The following is a 12552-nucleotide window of genomic DNA, read 5'->3' on the forward strand; positions in this document are numbered from 1 at the left end:
GACAATTACAGAACACAGCTGATGCCCCACACTAAATGTAAATAAGAACGTAAGTTGAAGCAGTTCGAATTAAATAAGATTTTAAGTGAAAAAGTCAACTTTAATGAAGGAGAAAATTGCAGGTGTTCATGAAGTTATTAGTTATATGAGAGAAAAACACGATGGACAAGATAAACAGAATCTATTTATCCCTTATAAATATTGTTCGATGTGTTTATTTTCGCTAGCAACTAAATGCTAATGTTCTGAAATGTTGTTTCACATCTGTGTATTTAACCACACAATACCGATTAACGACCATGAATGAAATGCGTCTCCATGTCCGCAAAATACGTTATGAAATTTGCTTTGGCCATTAATAAACTTTATCTTTGTCAGTTTCTGAATTCCCGAATTCAAATTCTACACTCCGACTTTTTGTATCGTGGTTCACTGTTCGGTAGTAGGCTAAACAAATTGCGTGACGTGACGGCGAGTGTGAATTGGCCTAGACAACCTCTCTTCTTTAGTGGAGTAGTTTTCGGCAGATGTTAAATAAAAATATACATTATGTAAGCAAAGTAACGGGTATAAAATTTCTGTGAAACAATTATTATACCAAGTAGCCAACATAAAATAATAAAACTTTACAATTATGGTGTTTAGTCGGACATTGAATTGGAAAACTCATCACTATTCCAAACTTCTCAGATCAACTACGAACATTTACTTAAAAGCTTTTTACATATGTTGGAGTCTGCTGTTCATTTGTTATAACAATATGGTATTATAGTGGTTATACTTCAGAGCATCTGAATTAGGAAGTCCTTGTTTATATTCCCAACTTACCGTTTCATCTCTGAATATAGCTTCTTTCCGGGAAGATGCGCTTACGTTGCCTGCCCTGATGTAAATATAAATATACCCCACCTCCCCGAATGTTTACGCCGTAAGGCAAGGTAGTGAATGGTGTGTGGATGATGGCTTGAAGAGTGATTGTGTGTAAATGGGGTGACCGGCAGCATGGAAAGGGCGTGGAAGTATTTTATTTTGTTAATTTGGTTTTCATATTTACTAGTAACAGGAATTTTGCTTTTCGGTCGCGGTTTTCTTCTTACCAGGGAATCATTATTTCGGAATGATAGCACTAAACCTAGTACAATTTGTGATTTATACGTTACAAAAGACAGAGTCGACAGTTTAAGTCACTCAAGCAATGAGGAGACATTCACGGACCAATGCACTGCACAATACGAATCTATTTCAGCAGTAAATAGCTTTAAAGTTATACTGATTGTAATCGACGCTTTAAAATTTGATTTCGTATCCTACGATGAGAACGCCCAGGAAACACCGTTTAAAAATAAGCTGACTGTAATACGTGATTTATTGAAGGAAAAACCTGAAAGAACCAGATTGTACAAATTTATTGCTGATCCACCGACAACAACAATGCAGCGCCTTAAAGGGATGACAACAGGCAGTTTGCCGACTTTCATTGACATAGGCTCTAATTTTGCTACTCCAGAAATCAATGAGGACAATATCATAGACCAACTGAAAAGGCACAATAGGAGCATCGTTTTCATGGGAGATGACACATGGTCTGGGTTGTATCCTGGCCGCTTCTTAAGAGAATATGCGTATCCGTCATTCAATGTATGGGATCTGGATACGGTTGACAGCGGTATTCAGACACATCTTTTGCCAGAAATTAGAAAACAAGATTGGCATTTGATAATATCGCATTTCCTGGGTGTAGATCATTGTGGCCACAGATATGGACCACACCATCCAGAAATGGCAAGAAAGCTCAAGGAAATGAATCATGTAATAAGGTAAATAGCCCCCATTATTCCATTTGCTTGTATATGATAAGAATAACCAACTTAGTGCAGTGTGGATGCAATTACCAAAGAAATTACGCTTCTTCTTTATAATTGTGGTATGTCTGTATTTTAATTTCAGTGATGTTGTTAACACTATGGATAATAATACAATACTGCTTGTTGTTGGAGACCATGGAATGACAAATACAGGTATGTGCCGGAACATAACCTGGGATTTTCATCTTAATATTGTAATCTACTCTACAAGCTGCATGGGAAAAGATTGGGAGCAAATGAATAAATGGGCAGCAAAAAAGACATAAGAATTGAGCCTTTTGTAATAAAAACATTCGTAGGTTCCTAAATTTTGACACCCCCTGTCCCCGCCAGTTTAAGCTGCTATAAATTAGCAAATGATTGGAAGTATCATTTTCACCTTCCCCCATCTATCTCTGTCTTTATGCTTCTGTGATTTCTCAATGCTTCAGGTTTGTTGTGTCAATCAAGGCAACTTTGCCATTTTTCTTCTCACCGTTTTAATTCTGTACCACCATGTTAGGCCGAAATTATTCTCTTTGTTTGAACTATTTGTTGACCATGTGTATCTTGATATTACCTGTCTGGACTGACTCACCATCCCTGTGTAACGATTGAAATGGTTCACTCAGAAAAAGGATACATCTCATAGCTCTAGGAGTAATCTTTTTTTTTCCAGAGAAAGGAAAGAGAAATGTAAAAATACAGTGTGAAGGGGTTACATGGAATGTTGATTGTTTTATTATTATTATTATTATTTATTTGTGTTACATTTTTTTACCAAACCCATTCTCTGTGAATCTAAGTAATCCTTTAATGTACAGAATATATCACTTAACAACCTCTTTAAACAAGTTTGCTTTAGAATTTTTTTTAATCTCCTGTGGTAATTTATTGTACAGTTCCTGGTCAGAAAATGCTGTTTTGAGTTTTATGTTTCCTATTGATAAATAAATAAAAGTTCAGTCTAGTTCTTTTTTGTGGTTGTGGACAGAGTTGTTTGTACAATAATTATCAGTGTTATTTCTGATGTGTACAACTGGTTGGTAAATATACTCACCGTGTACAGTTAAAATCCTGTGTTTTGAACAATCTTTACAATGAGCTCTACGACTATGTTTGTTTATTATTTTTTATGGAAATTTTCTGCAGTTGGAAAATAGTGTTCATATTTTGTGCATCTCTCCCCCAGAAAAGAATGCGGTAGCTAAGGATTGCATGTACGTATGAGTAGTATGTAGGCTAACTAAAAGACACTGACCGTGTGTTTTACGCTAATGATGGGACTCTAAGTCCAGTAAAATGCCTAAGGCATTTTGCTTTGAAGTATCTGTGTGTTGATAAGACTGTAACTGAGAATTGATATTCATTCCTTTGCATCTCTTACAACCTATAGAGATGTCAACTACATTTAATTTAACAGTGCCATTTCCCCCTATTCAAACTGAAATGCATGGCACTTGTTTTCTTGATGTTCAGTGTTAGTTTATTGCCTGCATGCAGGTGTACTTGCGTATGAGTTTTGTTATGATGTGGTGGTGAGTAAGTAAACTGTTGTATATCCAATAGCATCAGCTGCCTTCACTTGTCTGCCTATTTGGGTAAGTGGTGCATGCTTAGGGGCATGGGCATCTGTGCACTGTACAACATGTACATTAAACAAGAAATGTGTTAGTATTTTAAAATTATTTGTGGTCATTGATGGAAAAAAAAAAAAAAAAAACCACAAAGTTAAATTCCTTACTGCAACCTATTAGGTATAATTTTTTACAGTAGAGTATGTTTTTCCTCAGGGTTCAAGCTGTCTCCATACAAAATTACCTAGAAATTGGTTCAGCAGGTTATTCATTAATAGCAAGTCAATTACTTTGATTTACTGATACTAATGTGGAAGTATGGATTTAACACTTTCAGGATTGTGTAATCATTGTATACATTGCATATGTGTGGCCTCTTGGTGCAAATCCTTATATTTGAAGGCAGTTCAGAAGTTCAGATGATGAAGAAATGGCGACGATGACGACGACAACACCACCACCACACGCGTGTAGTCCTGAGGAGAGAGAATCCGATCCGACCCGGCCCAGAATCCAACACAGGACCCTGTGATTGAGTGTCAGCAATGCTAACCGCTTGTTTTTTCTCTCTCAACCTATATTCTTCAACATTCTTTACTTCCTCTTCTTTTTCATTATTTTATCTTACTTCTGTAAATTAAAACTCTTCACATTGAAAATGGAAAAAATTAAAAAATAAAGAAGTCCCTCCCTTGAGATTCTGATACTCATTCTGGTCCATTAGAAACCATTAGCATTCCCAGGGCATCATATGTCTGCACTGAATTCCAACTTGTGTACTTCAGTGCAAATCAAGAGAGATGTTTAAAAACTTTTAGGCCCACACAACGTATTTTCTGCAGCATCTTTGCTAGTGTATTGTGTCCGGAGTAGCTGTGGTAATTTAGAAGTGAGTGAAATGAGCCATGTACCGACAATATGACCAGTGTTTTGTTCCCAGGATGTGCCAGTCCCGTTGGAAAATGATATTAAACTTGATGGTGGTAGAGCCCGTTCTGGTAATTGAAGCCAATGTTTTCCTTGCCCATGCCCAAATCCCATTTTGAGCTGAACAAATGAATCTGTGTGCCAAAGTATCCCATAACTGACACTTTTTGCAGAAAGGATTTGGTGGTACATTGAAGTTGTGAAAGTTCACTTTAGTTGGAACATCCCCGTAGATTACATCCATTCAAGTGGATATGACATCTGAATATAGGAATTTTTGATGAGCATTTTGCTGATCTCTTCTCCAGTTTGCCAATGGGTAACTCCTGTACAGTGGTTGTACTAGTTGATGTTAAAATGCTTGATGGTATATATTAAAAAAAAAAAAAACTGTGGAGTGATGGAGGGATTCCTCCCTCATGTAACTAGACATAATGAAGTATGACTGCACATGGCACATTGGGGATTCTGCGTTAGGCGTGACTATTAGTAGTGACACATTAACTGGACCACAAGACTGAGCTGTCAGTTTATATCAGTGGTGTTGATGGTGACAGTGCTAAAGTGAAATCTGGAGTTATTAAAGTAATTAAATAGCATTAAACTGATGAAGAAAGAAAATAGATAGTTTGTAATTTTGTGCAGCCCAAATTTTATAATAGATGTACTTGTAATAACATCAACTGCCCTCATAAGTCTGCCTGTTGCCTGCTGCTGTGCTCGCATATCATAATGAAATGTGGCCCCACTAAAGCTTCGCACATTCTACAGGTAAAGGCATGATGTTTCTCTATTTGTTGTACAGCATTTAAATAATGCCGTTGTTATCAGTCTTAAAGCGTCTCAGAAGCTGTAAGACACACTTGACGTTCAGTGGCTAAAATGTATCAGGTTTGAGACTGATATTAGTATGCGAAGTGTGGACTAAACATACTGAGGATTGTGTAAGAATTCTGTTCTTTATGTTGAATCGTGTTATGCAGAACATTGTCACAAATATGGTAAAGTTTGGAAGTGAAAGAGTAAATAGCTATTTCAAAGAGTAATCGCGTCTCAGTAGTTCATGTTATATTCTCCAAATCAGTAAATAACTTGTACTGCACACTTTCTAACATAGCCTATGATAATGCTCAATGTGAAAGTTATCTCCATACCAAATTTCATAGCAATTGTTTCAGTGGTTTAGTTGTGAAAGTGTAACAGAGAGAGTTACTTTTGGATTTATAGTATTAGTGTGGGTTGATAACTTGTAAACTTCCTGAGGGTTTCATTTGCTTTGCTTCAAAGAGTTCTCTCTTTTCTCAGTGACAGTAATAGTGCTGTTACCAGCAAAGAGATATAGCGACTCTTATATTAATGTATTGTGGTTCTGATAAGTGTTTTACTAAAAGTTTGGATTTATACGAGGTATGTGTTACCTCTTCTCTTTGTACCCTACCTGCTACATATGATCGGAACCAGTCATTAGCTATCCCCCATGTTCCTAGTGCTTCCAGCTTATTCAGTAGAATCTTAGCAGACACATAACTTTTGCCTGTTTGAAATATACTGGGAATATTCCTGATGTGAAGCAACTATTCATTATGTTTTGTCAACCTCCAAGCAGGTTTCAGTACACACATTGGTTCTTAATGTAAGTGTACTGACGTTTTTTGACTTTACACTCTGTGGTTGGTAGAAAAATCATTCTACATAGTGCATGAATGTTTACAGAGGTTACATTTGCTTTTGGGAATTATTGGTGCCTGCATTTTTTTTAAAGATGCTCATTCACATAGTTTGTTTGGAGGTGTGGCTCATTTATTACTTTATCTCCCTCCCTTACCAGTAAGTTGTTATGCCTTTCTTTGTCTCTCCTTGTGTCTTTTTTTTTTATGACATCCCAGACTGCGTTGCTTTTGTTCTCTGCACTGTATATTATTTTGTCATTAAATGACTTTTTTGCAACAGCCAGCACCTTCCTATAAATCATTCTGTACCTATGATAGAAATTTAAGAATCCTGGCTCATTATAACTCTTTCCTTATGAAACTGAGGTACTTAGGAGTTTGGGAGGAGCTATTAATAGCTCCTGTTACCCATATGTTTTTGTGAGACATTGATACTGATGTGGGTACTTGTGGAAATCTCTTTTCGAAGTTAAATTTAAATAATGTTGAGAATTTCACTTTTACATTGGTTTCGCTGTACACTTTGTCCCAGCTTTGGTTTGCTAGTCCCTTTGAAAAATCTTGTATTTTGATTTATGATAAGTGTAATTTGTATGCTTTCAGTTTTGGAAATATTTCCATACCTGATTTTACTGTTATTATTTGGCAGAAATGGTCTGATAGGTCAAGATCCTTTATAGCTACATCACACATTTGTGGCCACAAGTTTAGTTACTGACACAATCATTGTAGTAGCCCTTGTTGCACTCTTGACCAGCAGGGACATGATAAAACTCTGAAAGATATTTATGACAGTGAGCTATTAGTTTCATTTATCATATTTGTGTGTGTGTGTGTGTTCCAACACAAAATTATATTGACTTTCATGCTTGTAACTTTATTTGGAACTTCAAATTTTTTGAAAAAAAAAAAAAAACAAAAAAAAAAGTCTACACTACCTCTGGAAGCTGGATAGATACATAAAATGATTAATTTCTTGGTGTTACCAAGCCCCATTAATTCAATAGCTGATATCTTTAAGTGTTGGTCTTTACTTAATGTAGTAAAGTCAACAGACTTGAACAGTGTTCCTTTTCTGATGGGAAATGCATGATCCTCCACCCTTCGAAGTAGCCCTAAAGTAAGTTGGCCCTTTGACATAATGACAATTATATAGTAGAGATGCTGTATGAAGATCCTTGACAGCTCACAATGCAGTTGCCAGCTTTCAGCTGTGAGATGCTAATGTCTGCAGAAGAAACAGTAGCTGACTATAGAACTGTGACAACACTAAAGCATTGTTGTAAAGACATTTACAAACTCTGATTACATTATTGGTTGACATAAGCCTGTGAAGCTGTTGTATCAACTCCTCCGAACTGTCGGGGATCTACTTGTGCCGACTCAATTCTACATGGCAGATTTCTGTACCTGTGCACCAGTGCTCAGCTACACAAACTACTGTGCAATTCAGAGCCTCTAATTGTGGTATTTTATTTTTTTATTTATTGCTTGTTTTGGTGGATTGTTAAGTCTGTAAAATGTCTCCTGTTACTTTTCCCAATGGTTTCATTTTCTTTGACATATAGTATGTGTCACTACATTATATATATTTTATACTACTAGAGATACTCTTAAGGCACTGGAGCCTGTTGACCGGATTTATCCTGAAAAAAGACTTGCTTGTCCTATCGTGACAAGATGTTGATACTGTAGTGACCGTGAACACAAGATTAGACTACTTATGTGACATGCAGAGGGATTTTAGGAGGCATTATTTGTGCACTCCATACATTATTGGAATGGGAAGAAACCTTTGTGTGTGTGTGTGTGTGTGTGTGTGTGTGTGTGTGTGTGTGTGTGTGTGTGTGTTTGTTTTATTTATTGTTGTCTCATGTTCTGTGGATAATGTTGCATGATAAATCATAATGACGTGAAATGAGTCACTTGACATTCACTTTGCAAATTAATTTGTAAATATTACTACATGCTGACATTTATAAGGTTATTTTATTAATATACATGTGTGAATTAACATCTCCTACCCACCACCTTATGCCATAGGAGGAGTTGTCATGGAAAAACTTTTTCATTTTGTTTTCAAATTTTACTTTGCTGTCTGTCAGACTTTTGTATCAGTGGTTAAGTGGTCAAAAATTTTAGCTGCAGCAATGTGCATCCCTTTATATGCCAAAAACAACCTTGACGTAGAATAGAGAATGTGATTTTTCATCCTGGTATTGTAATTGTATACAGCTTTGTTTCTTTTGAAGTTTAGTGAAGTGTAGTAGGGAATAAATATACTGTGAAGCAGTAGTTAGAATGCACAACTCCTTAAACAGAGGTTTAATAGATAACAATAGGTGAACATCACATACCATTCTTTCAGCATGTTTTTGAGCAATAAAGAATTACTTTCTTAAAGATGAGTTACACTAGAACATTATTCCATATGACATTAATGAATGAAAATGTGCACAGTATGTCAACTTATTGATTTACCCCCCCCCCCCCCCCCCCCCCCAGATTTTCAATGATGCATAGTGAAAATGTGACTGAACTAAGTTCTTTTAGGCTTTCCAATATGTGCTCTTTCCAGTTTGAATTCTCATCAATATGGACACTTAAGAGTTTTGAAGTTTCCACCCTATTTATTATTTCCTCACCATGTGTTGACTTACCCTTGGTGTAGTTCCCTACATGTGCAGAGCTGAATATGCTGTGTCTTTTTAAAACTGAGGGTGAGACCATTTTCAAAAAAAACAGTCAGTTATATGTGTAAGAACATTGTTTACCATTTCTTCTGTTTCTGTACCTGTGCTTGGATTGATTACAATACTAGTGGCATCTGCAAAAAGAACTACTTCTGTGTTTTGTAAGACGGAAGATGGTTCACAGATCGTTCACATATGAGGAACACTAGTGGACATAAGATTGAGCCTTGGGGAATGCCATACATGATTTCTCCTCAGTTAGAATTGTGTGTAGTACTTACTGTTTATCTTTTTGAGGACAGAATAAAGGTTTTTGCAGCACTGTTTGTACTACAGTTTGCAGTGACAGTTAGTCACATGAATTGAATAAAAATTCTCTCGTTCTGGCTCATGATACCGTCTTTCCAAATGCTAACAAAATTTTGTTTCCATTTATTTTTCAGTTTACCTTCTGTCTAGATTAAAAGTACTAAAGGGCTGTGGAATCAAAACTAAAGAGGTTAAATATGTGCAGAATAGTATCAAGAAGGAATTCGACATTTTATTTATATTTTCTGCTAATCTCTTCCCATATTTCTCCCAGTAAATTTCCTGTTGTATTATGTCCGAATTCACAGAATCAGTCTCGTCCAGACTGATATCAAAGTTAAACTCCCATAAAGCCTTGTCCAAGAAAGTTACATTCTAAAAAACAATCTGTTGTTGAGGTTTGAAGTGCTTTGTCTTGTTTTGTCTCTGTCTTTAAGAGTAATAAACAATTGATATAGATCTCTGTAAGTGAACTTTGAAAGTTTTATGCTATGTATCCATGGTAGTTACAAGAATTAAGTAAAATTAGTGCACAATACTTTGATGACGACTTTAATTTTAGACTGATTTTAGGTAAGCTTAATGCATTAAGAAAAATTATTTTCCATAGTGTCTTACCATAAACAATTTTCTGCATTGTTATCAGTGCAGCTACAATAACAACGTAGAACAAGTTAAACACTGGTACAATGAAGTGATTGCTATTATTATTAACACAGTAAAAGTGCCACCAGTCTGCCAAGATGGTCTTGTGCTATGGTTCAGTTAGAGATCTTTATTAACTCTGATAATAAAAGTAGAGATGTAAAGTTGCAAAGAATAAATAGCTACCAAAGTTAGACTTTTTATCTATATTGGCAAGCATGAATAAGTGTAATATCACTAAGCATGCTCTCATTAGCAACTTTTCACAGCCTGAATTATGAACAAAACACACACAACACTGGTGTAATATTGTACAATATTTATTATTTGTTACCAGCCAATTATCAACACCCAGTGACCCATAAACATGCTGCCTTTCATTCAGTGATGCATTACCTAATATTCATCCCTATGAGTGAAGATAACTTCCATATGGAATAAAATGCAATCAAACAAACAGCATCAAACAGTGGCTATCCTTCTTCCTTAGTGGACCTCATAATCCACAAAAACTAGAAACAACTGTTGTATTTACCCTGTCCTTAAGCCACACCTCAAGAACATAATAAATGGTGCACAATTCCATACTTAGGAAACGTTTCACTATATGTAGCCAGAAAGCTTGAATCCAGGGGAGTAAAAACATCATTTTATGTGCACAACACTGATGGACTCTTATTTGCCCATGATAAAGACAATACCTCCAGCTTTGGCAAAGAGTGGAATATGTAAAATTATAAGTAATTGTGGCAAATTCAATATAGGTCAGTCTGGCAGGGCAATAAATATCCACTTGAAGGAACACTGCAGAAGTTGGAAACTAAGAAGAGGAGACTATACTTTTGCATACCATAAGCTTGAAGAAGACCATAGTTACAAGTTGAAACATGAAGTATTATCACATCCATACATAAAGGAAGCTGAACTATGTTGAAACATTGGAAACTGATAAACACCCATCCATCAACTCAAGATTAATACTGAATGACCAATACAGTTTCCTTATGGAGCACTTTGAACTGCAAATACTGCTCATAATCCCATCCAGGCCATGTTGTAAATTACCCCTCTTACTCACATATCCCATTTTCCTTTACTTCAGTTACTGTAATTTCTCTCGGCGTGTTAAAAAGTTTCACTTTGTATAATCACAGCTGCTTCACTCGCATGCATAATGTCATTATTGTATCTTGTCTGCTTTTAATTTAGGACCTATTAAACATGAGATTATTTTGTTCAGCCACATCTTTGGAATATATCACCAAAGTTTATTTTAATTTTTTTCTTTTATGTACAGCTGGTGTAATTTTCTATAGTTCATTAGTTAATGTGCCACGTATTTTATCTTAGTTAAACAGCACTACATCACACAATGTAGGCTTTCACGGCCGGTGTTGTCTTCAGTTGAAACTTCTGGGCTGAGAGGCCGTGGTCGATGTATAAAATTTCCACCTAACGTTTCATCTCCATCTGCGGGGAGACATCTTCTGAGGTCGTCCGGCTACTGCCACTGAGGCTCCAGGTACTCTCGCATTTATAGAGCGCCCCACCATTCGTCACGTGATGACGACGGTATGCCTATCTTTGGAAGGCGTCATTATTCTCGATTAAGAGTAATCGATTGTCATTCTGCTGGTGCAACGTCTACATCCATATTTTGTCTAATTTTAAAACTTCCTCTTTTCTATTAAAATTGTTATGGTGTTTGTGAATCTCTATTGCTTCTCTGTACATGCGCGCAAGATAATGGGATGTTTGTGCTAGAATGCGTGTCTCATTAAATTTAATTTAATTTAAATTCGTTCCCATAGCATTGTTAGTTCCATGCAGTTGAATTCATCAGACGCGTCGAGAACTAGTGGAAACTAGCAGTAAGCTGTTATATCTCCATTTATATATCAGTAACATAATGCAGTGTTATGACTGGAATAAGGTGGACTGCCTAACGTTCAGGACCATGGAGCTCAGTGCAGAAATGGCAACTAATAGGCAGAAGAAGAAATTTGATGGCCTACAGAAAGGTAGAAGTGAAACATTAGTCACTGGAAACTCTCGAACTGTGATTAACAAGTCTGCGAGAGAATTAACAAAGAGGAACATTCAGTTCTATCGAAAGGAGGCAGCTTTGCAGTCACGCCACTAAAGGTTCCTATGGAAGACATTATAGCGAATGTGGAGGCAGAAATCCGTTTGTTATCATTGCATTCTGCGGATGAAATCAGGACTGAAACGGCCAGAATATTACGCAAGCGAAACCACGTACCAGCAATTTGTCTCAAGCGGAACGGAGAGCACTGAGGGAGATCAATGCGGATAAGAGCATTATTGTACTTGCAGCTGATAAAGGAAATGCTACGGTTTTTGCTTAACACCAAAGATTAGCGACCTTTCGGACCCCACTACGTATAAAAAGCTTCAGAAGGATCCTACAGCCAAAATTTTGAGAAATACCAATTAACTGTTAAAACAATCTTCTCTTTCTTCGGATGGTATATAACAACTCTGCAAAACGGAAGCTTATCCACTCAGACTATATGGACTCTCCCAAAGGTACATAAACAACAGGTCCCATTAAGACCAATTGTGAGTGCCATAGGATCTCCAACACAAGAGGTGGCCAGATATCTCGCCTGCTTGCTGCAACCATACTTTGGCAGAATGGACCGATACATTAAAAACTCGGCACATTTTATTGAAAAACTGAGGGAGATTAACATCAGCTCAAGTGATATTCTTGTGAGCTTCGATGTAGTCTCTTTGTTTACCATGGTGCCTGTAAACAAAGCTATTTCATATATAGCAAATATTTTTCCGACTGACATGTGACTTTATTTAACACTGCCTGACGACAACTTTTTTCCAGTACCACGACGCCCGACACCCCCTA

General features: G+C 36.6%; 1 protein-coding gene across 4 annotated transcripts in view; it reads left to right on the forward strand.

Moving 5' to 3' along the window:
* The first annotated feature begins 918 nt into the window (after nucleotides 1-918).
* Nucleotides 919-12552, forward strand: part of LOC124615423 (GPI ethanolamine phosphate transferase 3) — a 103356-nt gene continuing 91722 nt past the window's right edge. For all 4 annotated transcript variants that reach the window (XR_006979790.1, XR_006979791.1, XM_047143296.1 and 1 more), the window contains exons 1-2: nucleotides 919-1817; nucleotides 1948-2018. Coding sequence is in view for 2 of the 4 variants with exons in the window: in XM_047143296.1 (XP_046999252.1) it covers nucleotides 1003-1817; nucleotides 1948-2018 (886 nt within the window). In the remaining 2 variants the exon portion in view is untranslated. The remainder of the gene's footprint in view (nucleotides 1818-1947; nucleotides 2019-12552) is intronic.

Source organism: Schistocerca americana, chromosome 5, assembly GCF_021461395.2.
Source record: "Schistocerca americana isolate TAMUIC-IGC-003095 chromosome 5, iqSchAmer2.1, whole genome shotgun sequence".
Taxonomy (NCBI): domain Eukaryota; kingdom Metazoa; phylum Arthropoda; class Insecta; order Orthoptera; family Acrididae; genus Schistocerca; species Schistocerca americana.